Source organism: Lipophrys pholis (assembly GCF_963383615.2).
Source record: "Lipophrys pholis genome assembly, chromosome: 5".
In the NCBI taxonomy this organism is placed as follows: Eukaryota; Metazoa; Chordata; class Actinopteri; order Blenniiformes; family Blenniidae; genus Lipophrys; species Lipophrys pholis.
In genome coordinates, this window is record NC_137628.1 from 9162413 (window position 1) to 9189095 (window position 26683).

A 26683-nucleotide genomic window follows, 5' to 3' on the forward strand; every position below is an offset into this window, starting at 1 on the left:
CCCACCCCTACTTCCCCAGGGGTCCCAGACCTCAAGTTAGGTTTAGTTAGAAAGGCTTTTTCTTGCATAATATTGACTTTTAAGCCATTCTTGAGGCTGTAATTTTATCTTCAAAGAAGTGCCCTAGTGTCCCGTGTTTGTTTAGTTAAACGGATGCGCCTGCTAATAAACCCGTCCATCCAAACTCCTTTTTATCCCGTTCAGGGTCGCAGCATGCTAGAGCCTATCCCAGCCAACTGTGGGCAAAGGCAGGGTACACCGAGATAGGTTGCCTTTTTATTTAATAAAAAGAAATTAAAACTTGACAAATTCATTTAAAATTGAAGTAAACAAGACATACAAACAACCTCTATTGGTTAACATCCTCTCACAGGATAAGAACGACCAAATCGGTATTTGCTCTTCAGACTTTAACTGCGTAAGAAGAGCCTGCATAACCGTAGACACGCCCATTTAGCTCTAGACAAGCGTAAACTTAGTAAACCTAAATCCTCATGATTAATAATCCATTTAGATGATTTTGAAGTTCCTTGAGTGGATTTGCTTTTACTCGAAAGGTGAGTGTGTTTGCCAAATGTTGGTCTTCACTGTAATGCTTTGGTAAACCAGAGATTGGCGGAGAGCTGTGGTCCACAACTTTTATTGGAATTAATATCAAGGAATGGGCTTCCAGGAACGAGAGATTTGATAGGTTTAAAACACAGGGATTGTTTAAATGTCATGTTTTAACCTCAACTGTTATTCCACCTGCAAAACTCTCTTTAATGTGTTTTTGTCGGTGTGTGCATGTTTGTGATTGTTATGTCTGTCGTGTCGGTTTGTCTCTGTTTGTGTCTATTTGTGTCCGTCTCTATCTGGGTTTTTCTGTTTCGGTCTGTGTTTATTATGTCGGTTTGCATCTGTTTGTGTCTGTGTTTGTGTCTATTTGTTTCTGTTTGTGTCCGTTTTTTTTCCTTTTTGTCTATTATGTCGGTTTGCATCTGTTTGTGTCTGTGTGTGTTGTGTACATTTTTGTCTGTGTCTGTTATGTCGGTTTGTGACTTTGTGTCTGTCTCATGTTTGTTTTTGTGTGTTGTGTCTGTTTGTGATCATTGCGTTTGTTTGTGTCTGTTTGTGATTATTGTTTGTTTTGTGTCTGTTTGTGATCATTGCGTTTGTTTGTGTCTGTTTGTGATTATTGTTTGTTTTGTGTCTGTTTGTGATCATTGTGTTTGTTTGTGTCTGTTTGTGATCATTGCGTTTGCTTGTGTCTGTTTGTGATCATTGCGTTTGCTTGTGTCTGTTTGTGTCCGCCAGGCGTCGGACATCATCGTGAGCGCACTGAACCAGAACCTGGTGGAGTTCGAGCTGAAGCCAGGAGTCAGAGTGATCGTGTACAACACGCAGTTGACGCTGGGTAAGAATTGAATTGTCAGCCGTAACATTAACTTGCATGGCTAATTTAATTATGACATAGTTGTTGTTTTTTTTTCTGTTCCTGTAATTTGAAGTCCCAACAAAACACAAGTGCAATAACTATGTTTTGACAACAAGAATTTGTCTTTGGTCCACCCATTAAAATTCCTGTCAGCCTCCCTCCAGCCTGTGGAAAGCAACACGGGGGAATATGGGAGGGGTTTGATTTTAAGTGGAGCTCCTTGAGACGAGGGATCTTTTTATGCCTGCCATCAAAAGCCGAACATCTGTTCGATTTCTTTTACGGCCATCCAACCACAAAATGAGTGTTACGCCGAGTATAATTATGTTGATTATTTAGTCCTTGAGAAAGAACACTGTACAATTGGAGGGCAGAAGCAGAAGTCAACAGCAGTTCTTAACCGCTGTGAGGCTGTTTGACATTCGAAACACTCCGACGCACCAAGGAAAACAAGCAGCTGGTGTGAGGATCAAATCAGAGCTGATTCACGGAGGACTGTAAATAAGATGGATCGACTGAAAAACTGTTTTTGTATGAGTAGCTTTGGGCAGAGGTCTGCAACCCACCTCGTCAACCTTGATTATTGCGGATCCCACAAAGTTGCACGCCAATAAACACTTGTTTATTTCTTAATTGCGTCTGACAGAAGACGGTCTCTTAAAGGGACTGTTATCCTTCAGTTGAACGTGACAAATGTGACTAACATTTGTACTTCTTCCTACTTAACTGAGTACAATAAGTAAGGAATTGTATCTTAAGTCAATTCTTTCATTGTTTTTTTTTTTTTTTTTTACCCCCTTGTCCTGTTCGGCAGCGACAATGTTAGGCGTTTGAGAGCCGTTTAGTGTTAAAACAGTTTTTGCTCTTTATTGAAAATTGAGAATGTCTAGCACAAGAAGAGAATAAGAGAGCAATAGTATTTTTGTGTGTGTGTGTGTGTGTGTGTGTGATCCCAAAATATTGTAAGATATTGTTACAGTTGAAGTTACAACACATCCAAACCACATCCTTAGTCAATAGCAGTTATATAACCAAATTAGTATGAGCTAGAGGCCCCACCAGAGAATGGATATCTACTGAGTCCCAACTCCCACTGACCCCAGCACACAGGGGAGAAGGCCCCTTACCCCAATCTCCCCAGCAGTGCCCCCCCACTGAGCATTTGCGCCCAATTCACTGTACCTGTCGTTATCCCAGTCGAGGCGAGACCTTAGCAGGATTGGCTGTGGAGTGTTGGATGTATTTACAAGAAATAGTGTGTCTTTGCATATGAAGATGTGAGTCTGTCGTGCTTGTCTGGTTTTTGACGACAAGGCGTCTTAGTTGGAAACCTCTGACTCATGGGAAGCCTGTTTGTTTGCTTAGTGCGACATCTGTACAGAACATACATTTGTGGGATGAGCGGCAGAGTTCCGCGCATGCAAAACTCACATTTGTGTCCTTCCATGGACCACTTTTGATAGATACACCGCAAATACCCATCAAGTGTTGTGAGACTGAATACTCTTTTAAGACTCACAGCCTAATGCACTACAATCCCGCAAATAAAGCGTTTGGAATTGCATGCTCTCACAGATGGGTCGTACTTTTTCATAAGTAGTGACTGTACTTCTCAACAGAAGAGTTTCTGTGTACATTAGTCTCTATTTATATAGGAACAGTATTTTTTCCATGTTTTATTTGCTCGTGTTCATCATTGTACCGAGCCCCACAAGTACTCAAATGTATTTGAGAGTTATTACCGTAACTCTGTCCGGCTAAAAAGAAAAACTGAACATGCGAGACGTTTTTTTCACAAGTTGAAAGGTGAGGGAAACAGAATCGCAGGACATCAGACGAGGTACAACTCTGAAAATGTGTTATGGTACAGTACTCAGCTGAGGAAATGTTTCTCTTCACAATAACAGGAGCGTCTCTGCCCAAGGCTGAGCTGATTTACACCTTCACATTAACAACAGAAAAATCTGAATAACATTTATAAATGCTGCATGTGCATAGTGCTCAATAGTCTGTCCGTTTTGGGAACACATGTCTGAGATTACATTGGTTGCAGATTCGGAGTTTAGATATTTGTGCACAAAACTCCGACTTGTCGTCATTGCTCGGCTGTGTTTTTTTTTTATTTATTTTTTTTTAAGGCACACAAAGCCTCTGGAGATGCGCAGCCACAAGTTGTCTGTAGCTTTAATGGCTCAGTATGAACAGGCGAGTGTGTCGCTGTGCTGCGCTGCACTTTATTGACATGGAAGCTGTACTCAGCTGGATCCCTCTTTTATAGTTCACTTCCTGAGAAAAGGTCTAAAGAGCCTTCAAGCTGCCGTAGAAAGGTCAGCTGCACCTCACGCCTCCATCTCTGAGCTGAAGGGCTTCAGCGTTGTGTGAAAATTGCATTGTGATTTCCTTCAATGGTAGATATTTAAGGCTCTCTGCAGAGTAATGAGAGGGATTGAAGGTGGATTCCTTTTGCATAGAAACAGGTATATTTTCAAACACATCAATTCATCTTTCGAAGCATTTTAGAATGCTCTGAAAGAAACCTCAAAGAAATAACTGTGCGGGAGAAAGTTGAACCTGACCTGCAGCTTTTCAGACAAATTTCTTCTTTCGAACCGGTAAATTAGAAGAGATGTGACAGAGTTACTAATCAGAGACTCACTGCTTGTTGTCTTCATCTCAACATCTCGTAAAGACAAGCGAGAACAAACCAGAGCGGACTTTAAGCCAGTCACTGAGCCAGGGGTGATTTAAAAAGCGCCCCAAGTCTCGGACATGAAATGATGCTGATTAGTTTATTTTAATGTCAGTCACTCTGGTGTTAATCAGTAATCGGTGAGGTCAGGGCGGCTTTCCTCATGGCCCCTGGCGGCTCACACACACACACACACACAGACTACGAGCGAGAGAGAAGTGAAGAAATCCTCTCTTTTATTGAAGATTATCTGTCGAAAATTAAGCGAACACAGTTCAGGGCCCATTGTTAGTTTGTTGGCATAAACAAATTTCAACAGTATTACAGTTTATTCATATATTTTATATTTTAAGAAAAAAAAAAACCTTCCTCTTGCTTCCACTGGGGGGGGGGGGGGGGGGGGGGGGGGGGGGGGGGGGCACTGCTCAAATGTCACATTCTCTCTAAAAGTGTAAAAAGTTCAAATGTTGTGGCCAAAAAGGGCACTTGGCGGTACAAGATCAACAACTTGCTGTAATGAACTGTGTCAAATGGATCAGTTGAATAAATGGACACCATTAATTAGGTGAGAAATGGATTTAACTGTTTTATATTCACCTTTTCAGCAACCTCAAAGCACTTTAGACAGTCACCATCACCTACTCTCACACACATATCCATTCACACACGCTTACACACATGCAAGGCATTCAACCTCCAGTGGTGGTAACTCGGGTTCAGCGTCAGTCTGAAGGGAACGTCAACATATGGCCAGTGGGAGATGAGGAAACAAACCACTAATCCTGGGATTGGAAGATGATCCTTTTACCAACTGAACCATCGCCACTGCAGATGCCTTCTGTCTTTTAATTCATTGAGACAAATGAAATGGCATTAGTCACATTGGTAAGCTGTTACAAATAAGACCTCACACGTTCATACCGGATGTTTCAGATTAGGTGTGTAAAGTGACCGTAGTCTCATCCAGCCTAAACCTTGAATTTCACGCAGTGCTGCTCTTAAGATCCATTTTGCCATCATGGTAAGACCTAAATAACTGTTTTAGTTCTCCAGAGAAATGGATGTGATTGGATGAGTTTGTTTAGAGATTTTCTGTGTTTTGAAGTGTCTTTTGGCAAGACTGCCAAGAATGCCCCCGACGATGGGCAAACAAGTGAAATATTACATGAAGGGTGACGAGCTGTAGAGACTTCTCCAAGCAGTGTAAACCGACCGGTCAACAAAGAAAAGGGTGCAACTTTTCCTCAGCGTGATGGTGAACTCTGAAACTGTTAACTGGTTCCACACGAGTGGAGCACTGTCGCGCCACAGCTATGACCTGGGTTGACTTCGAGACTGGCATGATTGCCTGCTGAGTGTGAAGTCCTGATTTATCCACCATTCGAAAGACATGCTCGTAAAGTGATTTGGCTAATCAGTGACTCAAAAATGATTGTCTGTCCTTTACCCTGTGACGGACTTGAAGGTTACATGTCCTTCACTTCAATATGGGAACAATGGACCTTCTGCCTTTGTGCACCTAATGCTGATTAAGTGAAGAAAATAGGAGATAAACACACTCAGGAGGGTGGTGAAGAACGCTGCAGTTCATGCAGGAGTCAGTTTTCTTACTTGATGTTGTGCAGTGTGAAATCTGACTCATCAATCGATCCAAAAGCTTAAAATGCCGCCTTATAGAAGTGACTGGAGATGGAAACTCCCAAAGTGAGCGACTCTCCTTTTCCCTTTATCTTCATTAGACTAATAAAGAAATAGCCTGTTTCTTTTCCTTCTGCTTCTTTTTTTTTGACTTCCCATTATGTGGCTCACGCTACAAGTGCACTCTCCGACCTCGAGTGGAGATGAGCCCCGGCAGCGAGGCTCTCCTCAGAGCAGCTTTTTATCCACTTTTAATTTTTCCGACATTTAAAAATCACAGGAACATCGTTTCTCCGTGATAATTGGAAGAGGAAGTCAGGATATAAACTCGGCGGCGTTTAGATGAGGTTCAAGGAACAAAAACAATCACTGAAAGAAAATGACAAACCCGCTCTGCTTCGAGTTGAACCTTCAAACACAAGCAGAAATATTAACGAATTGAAGTTTTTTGCCTCTTTATCATGTCAGTCAGTGAACTGAAATTCTGATTTGTTTTTAGGGGGATGGTCAATTGACAGAAAATCTGAAGAGGTCGTTGCAATAGAAAATATTATGGTTTAAGTACCAAGTATTCAGATTTGGAGATCCACAGTTGGTGGAGGGGTTATCTCTCAATTGAACCTCGGACGAGCCGTCGCAGCTGACTGCATGTTGACGGGGCAGCTGTCAGGGTAGAAACCACCCCGCAATAGGTGCCAATTAGCGCTTAGCCACGTTGCTTACTTAATTATGTAACAGCGTTGATATCGGTGGATGACATCAGTGTTCATCTGTGTTTCAGGATACCCCATATCGCTGTTGCATGAGCCTCGGGAACATCGTTTGACCGTTTTTGCATCTGAAATGAGAGAAAACAAGTGTTGCCAGCTCTAATGTATCTCTACGCAGCTGAGAATGTTTGTTTGAGTCCGGGCAAGTTGGTAGTTGAATGCTGTTGTTTCATTTGCATTTTGGGGCGGGGCTCAGGCAAAGGTCAGTTGGAATATTGCAGGTTGGATTGCGCATGTCAAGTTGTCCTTAAGCAACACCAAACACTGAACCCCAAATGGCTCCCAATGGACGGATGGAGCATCTTGCACGACAGCCGCCGCCGTTGGTGTGTGAATGGATGAATGTGACTAACCGTGTAAAGCGCTTTTGGGGTTGCTCAAGCGGTGGAAAAGAGATATATATGAGTGAAATCCATTTACCATTTAATAGTGACAAACCAAGCTGCTGTGAAATATGTCTGGTTTCAAGTATTTTATTCTTTGGAAAAGTAGTAGGAAATGAAACTGTCACACGCATCTCTGCCTTGCAGTGCATATTCATAAAGTCACTTATTACCACACCACGGCGAAACGTATGGGGGAAGTTTAATCTCCATCGTGTGCTTTTAGGGTTGAACAGTAGTGGAGCAGTCGTTAACATGGATATCTTGAGTTTTTACAGAGAAAAAAACAAACTGCAAGCGAAGGCGAAGGTGGAATAAAAAAAAAAAATCCTTTTACCAGGTTGGAACTTCTGCAAAACCAGGCGTATGTTCATTCTCTGCCTATGTGGGTTTTCTGCAGGTGCTCTGGTTTCCAATACAGACAAAAAAATAATAAAAAATGAATTTGAGTGTGTGTGACTGTCTGTCTTAACTTGGATGGAATCCAGTCCCTCACAGTTTAGTTTAGTAATTAACTGAAACAAATGTTCAGATATGCTCTTTGTTGCTCTCTCTGCTTCCACAGCTCCTCTGGTGGACTCCAGCCCCAGACACAGCAGCTCGGCGATGCTCATGCTCCTATCAGTGGTGTTCCTGGGCCTCGCCGTGTTCCTCATCTACAAATTCAAGAGGTACAAATCTCCCTGATTACTTTCACCTCCTGCACATTACAGCATGACTATACACAACCCCTGTCTGAATATATACCATCCTCTTTTATTATTGATGAGGCCAGATGAGCAAAGTCTGGACCTATCAATTACAATCCAGTTTCGGTGGTTTGATTTAATAAGACCCCCTCTCGGCGGTAACACTCATACTTTTTGCACGACTCCACTACACGAGGCACAAATGATCATTAGAAAGGTTTAATATGCGGATTTTCTGTGCCTCAGCTCCTATTTGCTGAATAAATTATTCACACTCAAAATGATTCTCTTGAAAAGTCTGGGGGAAATGGAAAAGCTGTCATTAATTATGGATATGAAAATTTTCCCATTAGCATAAAGAGGATGCATTTTTCAAGAAATCTCACAGTTGACAAAACAGAACAATTAATAACCAACATGAATCGTAATTGGAAATAAATTGGATTGTGACTAAATAAAGATGTATACGGGGCGTTATAAATGTAGATAGAGGACGATACCAGTGTTGCTATAATTTGCCTGTAAATTAGTCACTGAAGTATAATTACAATTAAGAAGGCTTTAAAGTTAGTGTGGACCCATCAGCTCCAGGAAACAGAGCTATTCTATGTGAAATTAGTTGTGGCACACATGGCTGCTTTTCTATGAGTCTGTCAGGGTTTGGAAAATTATAAACTGGGTTTTTTCCTTTTACCCCAGCTGCCCCAAACCTTAGTGTATAAGGCGCATTCATACAGCCGAGAGCTTGGGAAGTTACCAATTGGTAAAGATCAATTTACCAGTAAGTAGGGAGACGTGAACATCTGCAGGGGTAACTAACAAATGATACGGTGGCAGCGTTGGTGCTTTTTTTCACTTTCACTAAAGTACTTTTTTTCTGTAGATCAGTGGTTCTGAACTTTTTTTTTCTTGAGTGACCCTAATTTTTTACCGTTGTACACTTTTTACCTTTACTTTTTACTCTGTACAGCTGCAAAAAAGAAAAAAAAGAAACGTCATAAAACACTACATGTGACATACAGTTTCTTTCTTTTTTTTTTAAGATGAGCTCTTTGTGTTACAAACCATCTCAGGGTGTTTGGTGTCCATTGAGTCTATGAAACCATATTGTATGTAACTGTCTTGGTACCACCTCTTTTTTTTTAATTTTGACAGATTTTTCTTTTTGCGCAACGTCCTGCCATTCTTTAACTCCGCAGCTGATTTTGCCAGCTCACCTTTGTATATAATACACTTTTAATGTAAGCTAAACTTAACAGCAAAATAAATTAAATGCTGATCCACCTGTACACAAACAAAGCGAGCTTATGGTTGGTAACGTAGCCACCACGGACTAGCATCTGCCACTAGCTGGGACGTTTGGAGGTTGCAGACCCGGGTCTCGGGCTCGGAGCGCTTCGACTCCAACGCTAACAACCTGCGGCGCTTAATACAGACAGCGTTATCCCTAATGGAAGCTGAGGAGTAAGAAAACATCAGGCACACTGAGCAAGAGGAGGAAGAGAGGACAGAGAAGCCATCACCGATGCTAATGCTAAGCTAACAAAGTGAAAAAGAGGCTTCGGTGTGTTATTTGGAATCCTTTGGGGGATACCTCGTATCGCTGTTGCATGTGCCCCAGGCACATCGTTTCACCCTTTTTTTGTCTGTAATTACTTAAACAGCCCAGAAAACAACAAAAGTGTGACCAGCTCTCATGCTTCTTGCTCTTCTAATGTTTTACACCAAGAATGTCTGAGTTGGTTTTTTTGGGCAGTTGGTAGTTGAATGCTATTGGTTTGTTTGTATTTAGGGGGTGGGGCTTAGCCAAAGGTCAATTGCTTCTGACTGCATTTCGAACTTTGTTTTTCTACTTTTTTGGATTTGCAGTCTGTCCCCGGAGGGTCCAGCTCCTAATTTTCCTCTGTTGGTGTCTCATGTCTTGAAAATGAATGAATGCACCATGTATCCTGTGTTCTGCTCTGTTTTGTATGCATTCCCACTTTGTTCCCAGGATGCCTTGCTCCATGCTTTCCTTTGTTACTGTCTCATGTCTTGTAATCCTTTCTCTTTGTACACTGGTGTTCTGTCATGTCTGTGTAACGTCACTCCCTTGAGTTAGTAATAGATTTGGATCAGCCTTACCATGTGTCAAACTGGAGGTCTTGAACCTTAACCTTTGTTGATTGCCTCGCACCCAGATTGTGGTAAATAATAATAAGTCTGTGTGAATGCCACCCCTCAATATGTTAAATAAGTCCAGACCTGATTGTCTTAAACAGCTTTGACCCTGATTGTTTTGTTTACCCCATGTCTTGATCAGCCCAGCCTTTAATTATTCTCTTTTTGAAAGATCTCTCAGGTCTCCATAATAACAATTAATAGTCTTGAATATCTTTTTATTTGAGTCTCCAAATATATTAATGTCAGCTGTACCTTTCTGATGGACACGAGGAATTTCCTGCATCTTTGCACAAACAGCCTGTTCATATGAAGCTATCAAACTGTGGAATCAGCTTCCAGGCTGTCTGAAGTTGTCTGCAGACTGGAACACTTTTTCTCCAAACCTGAAAAAGCACATTATGGAAAACCAGCTGTGTCAGCATGAGTCTATTTAAACCGTTCATAGCATTGTTGTATAATGTATTTTAGTATTCTGTATGACTTTTACAAATCCCGGTTGATGAATTTTAATGGTTATTGCTAATGTTACTGTTGGTATGTAGGTTATATTTGTTATATGTATTATGATGTTGTGTGTGCCTGCCCGGGGACTGCAGATGGAAACTAGCCACGGCTAAATCTGGCACAAAGCATATTTTCTCTGAGTAATATTTTCTGTACGTGGTCCCTGAAAAATAAACAAAACAAAGAAAAAAGAAAGAAAGGAGAACACGACAATCAGATGTTCCTGAGCTCATTTTCGGTCTTTTTGTGATCCCTAGAAAAATACCCTGGCTCAACATATACGCTGAGGTGAACCAGGAGAAGGAGCAGGAGATGATCGGGTCGGTGGGTCAGGGCGACGGCACGCCGAAAATCACCCTGAGTGAGTTCTCCACATCCAAAGAACTCATGGAGAAGGAGCTGGATGCCAGGGTCAAACGTGAGTGGAGCTTTGAACGATTTATGGCCGGGATGTCAGAGTCGTGGTAATTCCAGGTCCCACATACAAGTCAGTTCTATGCAAAAAGGGCCAGATCAACCTCTTGATCTTAATCATGACTTAACAAGGCAGCAAACACCATCAACAGCGTTTATCCACAACAATTAGAAGTTTCCTCACCATAAAGTACAGAAAAACATACTGGATCACAAAAGCAAAATAATAAATAATATTCAAGGCGTTGACTTGCCGTAAAGACGGCGACAGACTAATAGCACTCTGCAGGGGCCCAGCAGAGGGCGCTGCACTCATTAATTGAGCAATCTCTGCGGTAATAGTAATTAGACAAGGAAAATCGACAATACAATAACAAAATACATAATGAATAACAGAAAGATGATGAATCCCAGCTGGAAATATGGAGAAAAAATAAATATATTAAAAACAGGACAGAACTCAGGATTGTATGTGGAAACATTAACTCCGCTATATTAGCAATAAGCTAGCTAACCTTCACATCACTTGATTTCTTGTCTTTTGGCTCTGCTGCCATCTGCAGGTTGATTGTGAGTGTCAGGTTTAAGTTATGACCCCCCTCCAAGACAGGCGCCACTTTTATTCAAGAGTTGCAATTAACTGGCCACTCAAACTCTTTTGTGGGCCGGTTTTTGGTTGTTAACCTCCTTTGTGTCCTGATCTGAGGCGTTATTGGTTCCTTTTGTTAAGGAAAAAGTCCAAATTTAATACGGGGAACTATTGCGAGCAGAATCGTGCTCTCCAGGGATTGTTTAGCCATTGAATTAGAATCATTTTATCTCTTTTCGCCATCTTTAATTATTCAAGAGAGCGGGAAATCCTCAGCACAGACGCAATGCTGAGAGGGTGTTAACATGAGGAAGAACAAACTCTGGCAGGTCTCCCAGTGAATGATAAATGAAGGCAACATGTTGGCGCTTTTTGGCCTCCGGACTGAAGGCACCAGCAGGACCGCAGATGCACTGGTTTTAATCGCCTTCCCTTTTCAGTCGCAGTTTGACTCCTTTAAGAATAATAATTCACAGTAACACAGAAACAACAGGTTGTCAGGAGCAAATTACAGGCTGCTTTCACATGGTACCAATCTGTTCTGGGTCCCCACCAAGCTGCCGAGGCGCGGCGCAGTCCTGTGGATTTACTCACTTCACAGGACGCATGAAGCTCCTGCAGTTTCAGAGTTTCTCTCCTTGAGTGGACACTCACACATTAGTGGACCAAGAACGACTGACTACCTGCTTATTTGCAGCTTATAATTTAAAAAGAAATCTCAATTTCTCCTACTTCTCGCATAAAGTCCGTTTCACTGTTGTGTGAATTATGCCGGTTTTACTTTGACTTTATATTGGAAACTGTTGTTCATCCTCCCCTGGTGGGTAATGTACGACAAACAGCTCATTAAGATATGATGGAGCCTGATTGTATAAGTTAAAAGAAGGATTTGAAGTTCTTGTCTACATTTGACAGGAAGCCAATGAATAGAAGCCAATATTGGAGTGATGTGATCTCTGCTGATGGTTCTTGTCAGTATTCTCGCTGCAGCATTTTGAATCAATTGAAGAATTTTTTAGCAGTTATGAGGACACGCTGATGATAGAGAGTTACAATAATCGAGAACCGACAAATGCATGGATTAGTTTCTCGTTTCTCTCTGAGTCAACAGGTTCTTGATTTGAGATATATTATGAAGGTGAAAATAGGCAGTCCTGCTAATGTGCCTAATGTGGGAGTTGAAAGATAAGTCCTGCTCTAAAATAACTGGAGGTTAAAGTTATACCATCCAGTGTTACTAGATATTTAGTCAAGTTCTCTCTCAGACATTTTGGACCAAATATATTACCTTCTGCTTTATCTGAGATCAGAGATATCTTATTTTTTTTTTTTGTAACTTGTCTAAGACAAGCATCTCATTTGTTGACCAGTATCATGTAGTTTTATAGATTAATAGATTTGTGCTACATGGTCATGATCAACGTCGTCTTCATTCAAAAGACAGAATTCACTGATTTGCTTGATGCATGAATGAATTTTCTGATGTTTCTTAATTTATGTTTGTTCATTTTATGATATGATGATGTAAAGTGCTTTTGAGTGTCTTAAAAAGCACTATACAATTATAATGTATTATTATTATTGTTATTGTTGTTATTATAAACGTGATCATTTAACGAGTTCTGAAAGTCATTAACCAGGTTATCCATCACTGCTAAAACTACCCACACCACTCCGTCAGCTCATTATATTACGGCTGGTGTGTGTAAAATTGTTGCAATTTCATTCAAATAGAATCGTTGATGTGCGATAATTCTGTTCAACTCATGTCTGCTGGAACCTATTTAAAGGATATTTAGTGTGAAATTGTTCAAACGAGCACATTTTCCTCACATTTGCGCGCCGTTTGACATCGTTCCATTTCCACTGTTGCACATGGAGGCTGTAAGTTTCCCTTCTTGTTTCTCCCTCTCTTCTTCTGCCTCAGGGGGAGTCGGGAACGCCTGCGAGAGCACAAGGGAGATCCCCAACTGTACCAGCGTGTGAGGCCGGAGCGGCGGCCCGTGTACAGAGCGACAGTGTGACGGTGTTACAGGGACGATGGAGGGGCGGGGGCAGGGGGGGGGGGGGGGGGGGGGGGGGGGCGAGTCTCCTTTTCTGTTTTGTAATCCTCAACACAAGCGATGTTAATAGTTTTCTAAGAGACCTCATTTATACAGACTTGCATGGATGTGTCGATCAGCAGCATCCATGCAGCCGTTTACTCGATGGGAATCGTTGTAATTACTGACAAAAAAACAAACAAACAAAACGTGTTGGGTTTCGTGGATGTACGTATAAGCTACATAACGACGTTCATTCGCAGAGTGACATATCGTTCGTGGAAACATGTGGGGAGTTCTGTAAATTTCCAAGAAAAGACAAAAAGAAGGGTTTGCTTTGAGAATCATTTCTGCCTATATATAGACTTATAACGTCTGAGTCTTCAATCCAACAGGGAATATTACTGAAATGTACAATATTATCATCCGTTCTGTTCTGTGTATATATATTATTACTTTCTACATGCTCGTAGTCCGACAGAAGATCCGACAGTGGTCTCTTTTTGAAAGTGTGTTTAAAACATTACTTAAAGAAATCCGACTTTCTTTGCTGGAGTCCTTGACTTGTGCATGTTCTTACTGAGGACACGATTTCTGTGTTGTAGATAAGCAAGTGTTGTAAATAGTTCTTTTCTAATCATTCGTCTAAGAAGAAGCCCAATCGAGTCTGTCCAGATTCTTCATTTTCCTCACTTCCTGTTGGGCAGCGTGTATCTAGTACAGAGAATTTATCCATTTCTGCAGGTGGAGATGAATCCGCATAGAGATTTCACTTCTCTCCATTTGACCGAGAGGGATCGACGTGAACAGGCTGGCGTTCAATCATGTTTCTATTTTCTGTAGATGTATACGATATAGGAGACGTTTTTAACTGAGAGGCTCTTTAAACGCTTATTTGAATCACCGCATCACATCCTACCTTTGAGTCAGACTCTTGGATTTGGCTTGAAGAAGTTAGAAGTAATTAAATATACAAATAGTCCCAACGTGTGAGGAGGAACGTGCTGACGTTTGATCCAAATCAATGGGAGTTGATCCGTTTTATGCCCTCCTGGAAACCAGCAGTTAGGAACCTGACGTCACGATAGTGAAGTTTATGGATCTACAGCTGCTATGGGAAACAGCCCAGCGCTTTCTTCTGTGAGACTCATTTGTATTTTGGTGAGCGTGACCTATATCCACCAGTAAGGCTTCACTGGAATGTTTTGGCGAATCGGAAAAGCACAGATGGCGGCCACAGCCTTTCCTAGAAGGAATCTGAGGGATTTGTTGAAAGTACAGTTGTTTTAGGCCTCATTTACTCGACAACGTTTCAAGTGAAATTGCATTGTTTCTGTGTTTTTGTTTCCGAAAAGTTTTGCATTTACCCAGCAGTGTTTTTGAAAAAGTTGTCTGGTTCCATGGAAACAGCAGAAATGCTGAAAATGCAGTGTTGGTATTGGGAAACTGGCGGGTGCAGTTTGTTTTCGTAATGGAAGCATACTGTACAAGCATACAGAGAACAAAATGTTCTAAATAGACAGTAACAACCAGGTTGGATTATTATTCCAGATGACTCTCAACCCTTAAACGTCCCGTTTAAGGGTTGAGAGTCATCTGGAATATTATTATTGTCCATCTACTCACGCATGCGAAAAACAACTATTTACTGTAGCCGTGGCGCGCGTGCCGAGTAGCAGCGTGTCAGAAAAGTTGTGTTTTCCCGCGTTTTCACGGAGATGGACTCGGAGCCTTTTTAAAAAGTTCCGCCTCCAAAACCGTTTTCAAAAAGTTGCGTTTTCAGTGGCTCCAAGCACCAACGTTGTCTAAATGGACCCCCAGAAATGCAATGAAAATGTTCTGTTGTCAATTGAAAACGTTGTCGTGTAAACGGGGCCTCAGTTTGCAGATTGTGTTTCAGCCAAGTTGGCATAACATCCGAAACGTTTATTCTATTATATTCATTTGTGACGGTAATGCAGGTGGTTCTTTGTCATAAGATTTTTAACAGGTCGTGAGACATGACACTCATGACACCGGATTGGTGTTGTTATACCTTTTGAGTGTTTTTTCTTTTTTTTTTTTTTTTTCTAGAATGCTGCATTACGTTTTAGGAGCAGTTTTCAGTTCATAACGGTCGTGTATTAGAATGTTCAGGGTCGGAGCGGGATGATGTCAGGTCTATCCCGGACAAAAAAAAAAAAGAATATGTTCAAGCTTATGCCCTGACCACAGATTTCACTCAATACCGACTAATTATACATCAAAATGAATGAAATTCTCTCACTTTTCATCCAGTTGACTCTCGTATTGACGGGACTCAGTTTCCTTCCAAACCAGCTCCTCTCATTGACTGCCATTCATTTAAGTGTCAACATTCCACATTAGTTTTTATTACATGAACTGTTGCTGAGACATGAACATTTGTGTGTGAAACTCACAGTGAAGTATTATAACCCAAAATGGATTTAGTTTTGAGTGGTCAAGGACTGTCTCTTGAGGTGTTATATATATATATATATATATATATTTTTTTTTTTTTTTTTTTTTGACCAGACATTCCACTTTTTGCTTGTTAAATTGAGGATTTGAAGATGATTTGGTTCCAAATCGGGCATCTGTTTTTCATGCTCAACACAGTGCCAACTTCAAGCAATCAAGTCATCCTGTCCCAGTTCCCGGCGACATGACTTTAATTTGAATGCATACTATCGAAAACTGTAAGCCTACAGGGATTTATGTTTTAGAGGACCGAGCATAGTTAAATTGAGATTCAACTTAGTAGAAACCATTAAAAGGTCTTTATAATTTGCTGCATCAACTAATGAATCTCTTTGGACGAACCTTCCATCATGTGCCAAAATCAGAATATCATTGCTCGTCGTGGCTAAAACAACTCATTAAGATTCTCCAAAGCGAGTTGATGGAGCACATTTGAGCCAGATTGATTTTTTTTTAGTTCACGGTCTAAAGCGCGAAACAAGGAGGCCTTCAGCTTCTTTCCTCCAACTGTTTCTGATCCAGGAGGCCAGGATCGGACTGAGGCTGCTGATAATGAAGCAGAGCCGGACAGCAGAGTGGAGGATGCCCCTCGCTGAGTGTTTCCCACGATGCTGGGCTCGATTAAGACCACCACTTTGAGGGAGAGGAAAGAGAGCGCGGCGCAACGTTATAGGCTGTCACATCTGGTATGCATTACCTGGAAGGTAGTTCTGTCATCTCTCGGCCGAACGGCGGAGCCTTGTTACCGCAGACACAACACGCGCCCAACAAAGATGGCATTCTTGTGTTGGGAGCATCACAGACCGAGGCCTGTTTGTTCGGGTGCGGGGGCTTTGATGGTGTCACTTTCTTCTCATTCTTATTAGCAAAACAGGATCAGGAGGCGCAGAAGGGAAGAAATCTGAAAAAGTTGGTGCATCCCCAACAAAGCATACAGTGCTCTTTGTTCTCCCGTGCCCTTTGAAATTGTGTCGAATGTATGAAAAAAAAAATACACTTTACTGTGAGAAAAAACTGGCTTCTCCATAAGCCCATGAGGAGAGAGTGGGGCATGGAAGATGATGTGCTTCATATCTGCACAGACAAACTGTCCCCAGTAGAAGAAACTCATCCGCTCTGGGTAATTTCCCGCTGTTTGTTTCCTCATCGCTCACTCAATCATCGGGAAATTTTCTGTCTCATCTCATATCTTAAATGCCACATCATACTGTAAGTCGCAGGTCTCCGGGAGGAATCCATACTTGAACAATTTGTGATTATTTTTCAGAAGGCAAAAGCATTGTAATGTTCTTCAGTGCACAAATATCTACAATGCATGCATCATCGGTAATGTTCCGTTTCATCTTTATTTGGATATTTCTACGGTTAAGAAACTGTCATTTTGAAATTGTTTCAAATAAATGTATTTTTGTACATCAGCGCTCTGCCTCTCTGGGTGATGAATTTCTCCTGAGTCCAGCGGTGAAGAGAAGACACCGTTTGCGGAGTCTCTCCACGGCCCCGGTGACTCAGCGAACGCAGCAAGGTCAGAAACACCGTCCCATCTGAAACTGGAGCGCCGCGGCATATGTTTGCAGGGTTAAACCGAACGCCGCAGGAATGTGTTCATTTCCAGCGTCAGACTGAGAACCCCCTCCACACAAACTCACACGGTTGCTATAAATAATGAGAGACCGTCTGGATGTAATCTCCAGCCGTTCAAACATTACAAGTGTGACAGTGCAGCAAATAAAAGCTCCCAGCTTCTGTTCCTAGAAATCCTCTGACTCCCATCAAAAACTGTGGCAAAGACCTTTGAACCTTTGCAATATGTTGTTTTCGAAGAGATGATATGCAACTGCTCAATGTTGAAGTGTGGCGCTCTCCTCAGTAAACCATCAGGATGAAGTGAAAAGTGAATTATACTGGAATACCGCCACTTTCTGAGATAACACATAATTAATTACTATGATCAGTTAGTTACTGATTTCTGAGCTTGTTTTTGAGATCATTTATAGCGCTGCCGTCTCTCTCGTGCACAGGAGCAGCAGCATTAGTGAAAGCTATTGTCCTGATGTTACTATTTCATGAAACTCCCGTTTGCAGGAGTAATAAATGCTTAAAGGAGTCATCAGCTGGTACTCTTGTGTATTCAGTCTCCCTTAAATTGTCTTTAAGTCAAGTGTTTATTTTATTAGGAAAGAAAACTAAACAGAGCTTGTTCAGACCCTTTTTCGTACCGCAAATTTCATACATTGAAACGTGTTGATTGGCAGCAGGAACTGTCAGTCATGGAAAGCAATAGCATAGCTGTCCTTTGCTCACACAAAAAGTACAAATAAAAAACAATGATGGAGCCGAAATACAGGGGTTATTAAAATCACATGGGGTTCAAAGTTTATATCGTCTCATTAGCAGCGCACTGCTAAATTTAACTGAGGTGGCTTCATGACATTAGCCTCTTGTGTTGACGATAACACAAGAACACAATTACAATCCCCTGTTTTGGGCTGAATGCCTTTGTCTGCGATTCTGTTTTGAACAAAGAGCACAAATGAAAAGGTCCAACACCAATATATATATATACATGTTTTAAGAAGGAAAAATGTGATTTCCGGGTGATGACTGCTTTAACTGGCACTAAACAAACTCCTTCATTAAAACAACATAGCAGATGTCCAGCAGATGTAAGTAGCATCAGCCTGGAACAACCATAGTTGTGATTAGCATTAGCATTATATCTGTAGCAGTTGTCCATGCCACTGTGTCTCCCGCCTGTCACCCCGTGTTTCACATCAGTGGCATTCACACCTCTCTGCCACATACCCCCACCACCAGATTTAGGCCCACGGCCTAACCAACTCCCAGGGCGAGATAATAATGTTTGCACAACAGTTTCTCAGACGCACGCATGCGTGGGTGCATGCGTGGGTGTGATTGTATTCAGAGATGGACAGTGGTATTTCAGACTGTACACTAGCAATGGATTCAACCACAACAAACAAGAAAGACAATCACACTGAACAACCAAAACAATAGCAACAACAGAGCAGATCTCAACTACCCAACAAGTTGAAACCTGGACAGAACGTAATCCCTCGTCCACCTGTTTCTTCTGAAAAACAACGACCATATCAGCTGATTATCCAGCGAAAAAACTGAAGGACGCAGCAGAAAATGGACGACAGCACATATATCAGACTGTGGAAAAAGATCCTGAACGCTAAATCTACGGTGGACATGTCTCTGTCCAACACGTTCAATTTCAGAGACAGGATCACACGTTACTCAATGGCGAAGTGGTCCCACATCGCAGTTCCCCAGAGAAAGTAAGAAGATGCAAACCAACAAGCGAGAAAACATCCCGTCATCTTCTTCTTCTTCACTTTCTCATCCTCCTCCTCCTCCTCCTCCTTCTAATCCTCCTCCGTCTTCCCATGAGGGGTCACCCCAGCAGATCATCTTCCTCCAACTCACCCTATCTCCTGCCTCCTCTACTTACCACCTCCATGTCTCCCTTTAATACGTCCATGAATCTTTTCTGAGGTCTTCCCCTTGTCCTACTGCCTGGGATCTCCATCTCCAACATCCTTTGTCCAATTTATCTACTATCTCTCCTCATCACATGAGCACAAGTTCAAATATTTTGTAAAATACGGTAATTACATGTGCCTTTCTTGACAAGTTACTTCTGCAAACACTTTTTGGACGCCTGATATCGGCAAAGAACTTCAGTGTGCTGTCGAAGAACGAGGAGGACAGATTTGTTGTGCCAATCTTGAAAAACGGTGTTAATAATCAAATGTTCGGAAGAAGGGTCCAGCCCACGTCCAGAGTCGCTCCTGTGTCTACCCCGGTGTGTCTCACCTCGTGTTTCCAATTAACCAATGGCCTTATCCCTCTGTGTGCACCCATCATTGTGTTCCACTTGTGTCCACTTACTCCTAGTGTATTTGTACCCCTGTCCCTCTGTTGTCCTTGTCAGATCGTCTTATGTAAGTTTCATCATGTCGCTCCTCTCGTCGCCCTTGTGTCCCCTGCGTCTCCTCGTGTTCCCTTGTCTTCAATAAACTCAGTTTGCCTGCGACCTGCTCCAGCTCGGCCTGTTCACCTGGGGCCTGTTCCAGTCCGGTCTGTTTTCCCTGTGACCTGTTCCCGTCTGGCTATTTTCCCCGTGACCTGTTCCCCCAGTCCTGTGTTTCCCGTGTTTCTCCCCCCCCCCCCCCCCAGTCCTGTGTTTCCCCAAGTCCTGGTTGCCTTCTGTCCCCAGTACATTGGCGCGGGTTGCCTTCTGTCTCGAGTTCCCCATGGCCCCCGTGCCTTCTGGGTCCCCGTGGCCCCCGTGCCTTCTAAGTCCCTGTGGCCCCCGTGCCTTCTGAGTCCCCATGCCACTATCCCGCCTGCTTTGTCTTTGGGCCGTCAGGTGCCGGCCCTTGAAGGGGGGGTACTGTCAGGTCTTTGTGTCTGCCCCTGTGTGTCTCACCTCGTGTTTCCAATTAACCAATGGCCTTATCCCTCTGTGTGCACCAAAAAAACAATCATACCACATTATTCTCGAATGTTCCGCATGTTTCGATGTGCTTTTTGTGTCTGTGCTCCCAACAATGCGGGAATAGTTGCACTATAGTTGCAAGACAAAACGGCGGAAGAAGGCAGTTGCCTTGGATAGTAATCTTTGCACCTTGTGTGTTAGGCAGGCTCACGAATTTAAAGATCCTTGCACTGACAAACTGTTGCTTCATCTGAATCTGAGCATGCAGTTTGATTTTCTCACAGTAAATAATAACCTTCCCAGCATTTTGTTGCCGGCGGCTTCACTGACAGCTAAGATGAGTTTCTGAGTGGGCAGTAATTTCTAATTAAAGACAAACAGTCATTCCTCAGCTTTCATCACAGTGTTTTTGACGAGGCTCCAAAGAAGCGTCAAGGCTTCAATAATTACAGTGTCAGGAAATTGCATCAAGCAGAAAACATAATAAACACTATGAGAATTTTTTATTTTTTTTGCAACGATCCAGTCTGCTGAAACTCATATCAGTAAATGTCAGTGAAGTGAATGACAGTTTACTATGACAGCTTTACTTTTATCCTTTCATGTGTGTTAAAGGGAAATAATGCAGACCTTTATGGTGGCATGAAATCCCCAGAAATTCCCACTATCTTTTATTGTTAATTTATCTTTTGAAGCACAGAGAAAACCCCATACTGAAAGGTGTTTCCAAATTCTATGATTCTATAATTCTATGTCTGACGGAAATGGTTCAGTAATGGTCCTTTTTGTTCCGTTCTCAAGCCCCACCCCCTCCATTGTGGGACATATCCAGCTTGTTAAGATGTCTCATTTGCAGCGGGCTTGAGATGTCACGCTTTTCTCTTGGAAATATTTTGCACACAATCTTCAACATCTTTTTACGAGGAATGCGCCAAAAGACACAATCAGATAGCACTTGGCTGTTCCTTGATGTATCTTATGGCGCTTTTCCACTAGTATCTATCTACTCAACCCTGCTCGACTCGACTCCCTTTTGATGCTTTCCCACTTCGAGTTAGTCTCAGCTACCAGGTACTTTCGAGGTACCTACTCGGCCAAGGTTCTAAGCGAGCTGAGGCGAGTAGACAATGTGAAGTCGGCAGACGGCAGACTATTTTTTAAACCCAAAATCCACAAGAACGCTCACAAACAGAGATAAACTGACAGAAACACTTTAATCAAAAACAAACTAAACTGAGTCAAGTGGAAGCGAGGCAAAGTGAGACGAGTTGAGTTGGGCCGAGTAGGTACTAGTGGAAAAGAGCTAAAGAGACACACAATCACACCTGCAGACCATTTAGGGTCCCCAATTATTCTAAAGCTCGGTTTATGCAACATTCCTAGTGACAACGCCTCGCTCATTTCAGAAAAGTTTTGCATTTGCACAGTAAATGCAGAGACACTGAACACAGTATAGTTAGTATGCCAGGCACGAGGTTGTGCTGTTGCTTGTTTTTGTAATGAAACCATACATACATGTGTGCAGAGAACAATAAGCTAGAAATGTAACACAATCGAGAGTACCCAACATCCACGTGGACAGATGACAAATTGGATGATATTAGGGGTGAGTCTACTCTATAAAACTACCAACATGGACTGGCAGTCATGCCAGTCCATGTTTGTTACTCGTGCATGAGCAGTGGGAACTATTTACCACAGCGGTGGTACACATGTGCAGTAACAGCGCTTCGTAAACGAATATTAGCCTAAGAAAAGTTCCATCTTGGGAAATGGGACGAAAATGTGACGGCTGCAGCAACTCCAAGCGCCAGTGTCGTGTGAACGGATCCCCCGAATGCGACAAAAGTTTTGCGGTGCAATTTCGGCAGCTTCCAGAGTGTCATGACTTCCAGTCCATACTCTCCTGGAACTTGGTAGTTTTACAGCTGAGAGTCACCGTAATAACAATAGAACTTGGTCGTCTGTCCATAAGAATGTCTTTGTACTTGTCATTATTAGCGGTTACAGCATTCCAGTATTTCTCTCTGCGTATGTGTATTTCATTACAGCAACAACTAACAGCACCAACTCATCGCCTGGCACGCTAACTTAATCTTTTTTAGCATTACCGAGTGAATGGATATTGTTTTCAGAACGTTGCCTTGTGAGCGTGAAACTTTTCCATAATGATAACACAAAAAAATGTTGCGTTTCCACTTGAAGTGTTGTGGCCCTAATTTCTTCTCTTGAAAAACCTTGTCTCATTAGTTGAAATTGGAACCGTCTGCAATGCACCTCTGTTCACCACTGCACAACTGTGCAACATATATATTTAAACGAATATTAGCCAAAAAGCAGTTTTGGCATGACAAATTGTCTAATCAGGCTTTCTCTAATCAGGCAAATTCCATCAGCCATAACATATATATTTCATATTGTTTCTCTGAAGTTACTGTGCCAACGATACTATTTATCTATATCTACTTGGCAAAGTCTGAATCCCGGACAAATTCTTCTGGCTGTGAGGCTGCTGTGCTAACCACTGTGCCACCTGTAAACTATAATCTGGAGTTTCTGTAATCTGGATATTAATTTGTTTCATTTGGAAATTGTTTCTTTATTTGCAACCAAACTTAATCACTTGTCCCTGCTTCACTTTTCATATGGAAATGCTTTCCCCCCCCTTTTCCCCAGTTTGTCACCGGAAGCCCTTTATTCCAAGTTTTATCTGCCAATATCCAGTCAGCCTCCGATTTGGTTAAATCCGTCCCTGTGCATGAAGCTACGTGACTCTCTCTCCTCGCAGAGCCCCGGTGAGGCGCTGAAGCAGACACAAAGTTTGAGTGGAGCCGCCGGAGGAAACAAACCAACGTGTCGAGAAAGTTGGAAGCAGATAAGAAAACAGAAGAAAAAGTGTCTCTGAGGTCTTGGATTGCAGGTGGCATAGTGGGGTAGTGGTTCGCACTGCCGCCTCACAGGGAGTGTGTTCGTGGTTTGAACCTGGGGAGTCTTTGTGGATATGTTGGTGTTTTTTTCTCCAGCTTATTGGGTTGATTGGTGATTCTGAATATACAGTAGGGGAGAATAAGTATTTGATACACTGCAGATGTTGCTGGTTTTCTCAATTACAAGGAATATAGAGGTCTATAATCTTTATTGTTGGTACATTGTTGGTACTGTGAGAGACCGAATCTAGAAGAAACTTTCAGAAAATTACTTTGAATGAGTTTATACTAAAAAGCTCTATTTTGGTTTCATCTGAACACGTTTGTAGTTGTCATGATGTCTCTGGTCTCCTTATCTTTCTCTCCTCGTGTCTGATTGCTGCTCCCTGCCCTGATGTGTTTCACCTGTGTGTGTGTGTGTGTGTGTGTATGTGTGTGATTGTCTGCAACTGGTGGCTGTGGTACATATTGAGCTTCCTCTGTGTATCTTGTTGGCCATTTTGTCTGTGTTTTCATGTTGGTTGCGCTGCTCTGATCTCTGCATGTTGTTGTGCTCCAGGTTTTCTTTCTTTCTTTCTTTTGTTTGATTTATTCATTCATTTTTGACGAGATGGTCGTGGATTTATTGGCCCCACCTCCCCTTTCCCCAATGATTCAAATAAATCAAAATCTAATCTCATCAACAGCGGCGTCTGGACTCATGACTCATCCCCCGATGATGGATTCATGATCATATCAAATACTTATTTTCCCCTGTGTTGAAAGGCCTCCAACATATACATAATGCATATACAAGATTTGAAGATGGTCAAAACTTTTGCTTGTGCAAAGGTGGGAATCCCTTGCCAAAATCTGTGGCTATCCGTACGATAACGATATGATTACATTGGAGTCGTGTATACACTTCTACCTGATTATTTTGGGCTAATCCCCTTAAAGGTTGAAATCAGAGATGGTGGTGAAACTGTCTGACTGGTGCTTTGTGTGCACGTCTCTTGCAAAACATCGCCACGTTATGTTTTGAGAAAAATGATTGAAAACAAGGCTGGTGTTAAACTCATTGTTGTCTCATGCTGATCAGACTGGAAACATTTTTTTTTTTAATGTTTCAGTTGGAAAAAAACCCAAAACACAACAAGCTGATTAGTCAAGTGAAAAAAATCCACCCTCATTACTTTCAGGGGAAGCTGATATGAAATGTGTGGCCAATCTCACAGTGCAAATCCGGCAAAGAATTCTCAATGTTCGGAGGGTTTTGCAGTTATATAGGTAGAGGGGGATGTTTTGTTTTTCTTAGGAGGACGAGAGCCAAACTCTGCCTCCTCTGTGATTTCATCTTTGACTTGCAGTGTCCCGTTTTGGCGCCCGAGGTCGATCGCAGCATTCGAAATGAGATTGGGGTAATCATGTGGAGCCTCGTTCAGGCCCGCATTGACCCGGCCACTGGTCACCTCATTAAACTCTGACTGCCTCAGGGAGGGCGGGGCAGAGAACGGTGACGATGGAGCAATTACGGGGGGCTATTGATGGAGGGCTTTAATTATCACCACGCTGATTGTATGACTTCACAATGTGAGAGTGAGCAGTGTCATTATCTGTTGACCCTGACAAGTAGAAGCTCAACACAAACTCCACTTTCGTGCGTGTTTCCATTCAGCCTCAGTAGAGTGATCAGAAGTGAGATATCTGTTGTGCTGGATGAAAGAACATAGTCCAAAGAAAGGAAGGCATTGTCACCTCAGGCCCCCCCCCCCCCATCAGCCTAAACACCCCCAAGAGTACAAAAACAACCCGTTAATTGACAAACAGCCCCCCCCCCCCCCCCCCCCCCCCCCACTTCAATTCCAATGTGTTTCACTTCCTCTCCGCTTGTGGCAGATGAGACTTTGGTATGGAATAGAAATATTGGAGTTATCAATGCAAGATGGCAAAGCTGACACAAACAAAAGCCATTTGTCTTTATTCACCGGGGAAGTCTGAGAGCGGCCTCATTATAATGTGGTTCGAATTAATCTCGGGCCCCTGTCTTTCCGTTGTCACCTTGGGAGCCCGACACAATGCGCCGCACACTTCTTAGAACGCCGATCACACGCCGCGACCCTCGGAGCCGCTTACTGATAGACTTTGTGTGTCAGGCGGAGGACGGAGGGACGGATTGAGGTGGTGGTGCAAGCTTAATGTGGACAAACAGGTAAAGGTTGGCTCTCGGTGTCCGTTTCAGTTTGCGAAGCGTTCGCTTGTCGTAATGAAGGAGCGAAGTGAGATGAGGAGAGACTTCAGAATCAAACATTGATATTCAGCTTCACCAGCACAGCGAGGAAACGGCTGCAGACCTGCTTTGTTTGCAATCAGGCTTTTTTTTTTTTTTCTTTCTCTGTGTGTGACAATTTTCCACAATTACTGGTCGCTCCCTATCTGTGGATTAGCAGAGGGCCATCGGCCACAACATTAAAACCAGCTGAGGAACAATGTCCAAACACTTGAGGATCATTTAATTGTCTCAGCTACATGATGTGTTGCCTACTCCTGTCCTCTGCATTCAGTTTGTCTCACAAGCTTACAGAGACAGTCCAGTAGCACCAGTAAACATGGAGGCGAGTGCTGAAATGTGAAGTGTTCAGAGGGTGTAAAGTCTGACACTTCAATCGTGTCGCTTTTTCAATATGAGCATTATTTTTGTCCATGCAGGAGACAGAGCGGTGGCACTCAGCTGGACCGTTCAGGGCCAGAGGAAAGCCAAGGCTTCAGGTTGTACTTCAGGTTGTTGAGGGACTCCACGTCGCTGACAAACCTTCAGCCTTCTCATGCAACGAATCAATAAAGCAATTAAATGTCATACAGAGAATTCAGAGCCACTGATGAGAAAATTGTTGTCTGTATCAGTATTGTGGTAACAAAAGAAGAAAAAAAAATTTGAAAGAAAGAGACACAATAAAAGTTTGGTCAGTCAGTTAGTTTTGTGGTAAAAACAACAGCAGCGGAGATTCAGAAAAGACGAAGGATTGTACAATTGTACAACAGAGACAATGTCAACAAATCAACAAAAGTCAACAAATAAAAGCCATGTGGATCCAGCTGAAGAAATGTCTCTCTCTGCAATAACAGCAGCATCTCTTCCCAAGGCTGATGTACGTACGTCTTCTTTAGTCTGTTTCTCAGACTCGATGTGTCCCGTGAGTCAATCAGCTTCAAATTGTATTTCTCTGAATTTATTTATTTTGAAACGTCAGGTCTTCTTTGATTGTGATACCTGGAGCTTTTTAAATATATTGAAAACACGTATTGGACATTTTATCGCAGCCCAATAAGCACATGAATCCTCCGTTAGCCTGTCTTGTCCTGTAAAAGCTGTTTGAACATTCTGTTTTGGTTTGTTGTGGACAAAATGTCAGTGTGGAAAAAAAAACAACAACCTCACGGTCCCTTTAACCTGAGAAGCAAACCGCCGCTTCAACTCTCTTTCCTTTTGAGAGCCATCTGTCTCCCACACAGAGGACCCGACTGAC

The 26683-nt window shown here is 42.5% G+C and overlaps 1 protein-coding gene across 1 annotated transcript in view; it reads left to right on the top strand.

The window, feature by feature from the left end:
• The window catches only part of sorcs3a (sortilin related VPS10 domain containing receptor 3a), a gene marked incomplete at its 5' end in the record, with an annotated part of 284232 nt that extends 270951 nt beyond the window's left edge, over nt 1-13281 (top strand). Inside the window, 4 exons of the mRNA XM_080464067.1 lie at nt 1297-1396; nt 7463-7568; nt 10511-10671; nt 13184-13281. Coding sequence (XP_080320193.1) covers nt 1297-1396; nt 7463-7568; nt 10511-10671; nt 13184-13242 — 426 coding nt within the window. The 3' untranslated portion in view covers nt 13243-13281. The remainder of the gene's footprint in view (nt 1-1296; nt 1397-7462; nt 7569-10510; nt 10672-13183) is intronic.
• Nucleotides 13282-26683: the final 13402 nt, after the last annotated feature.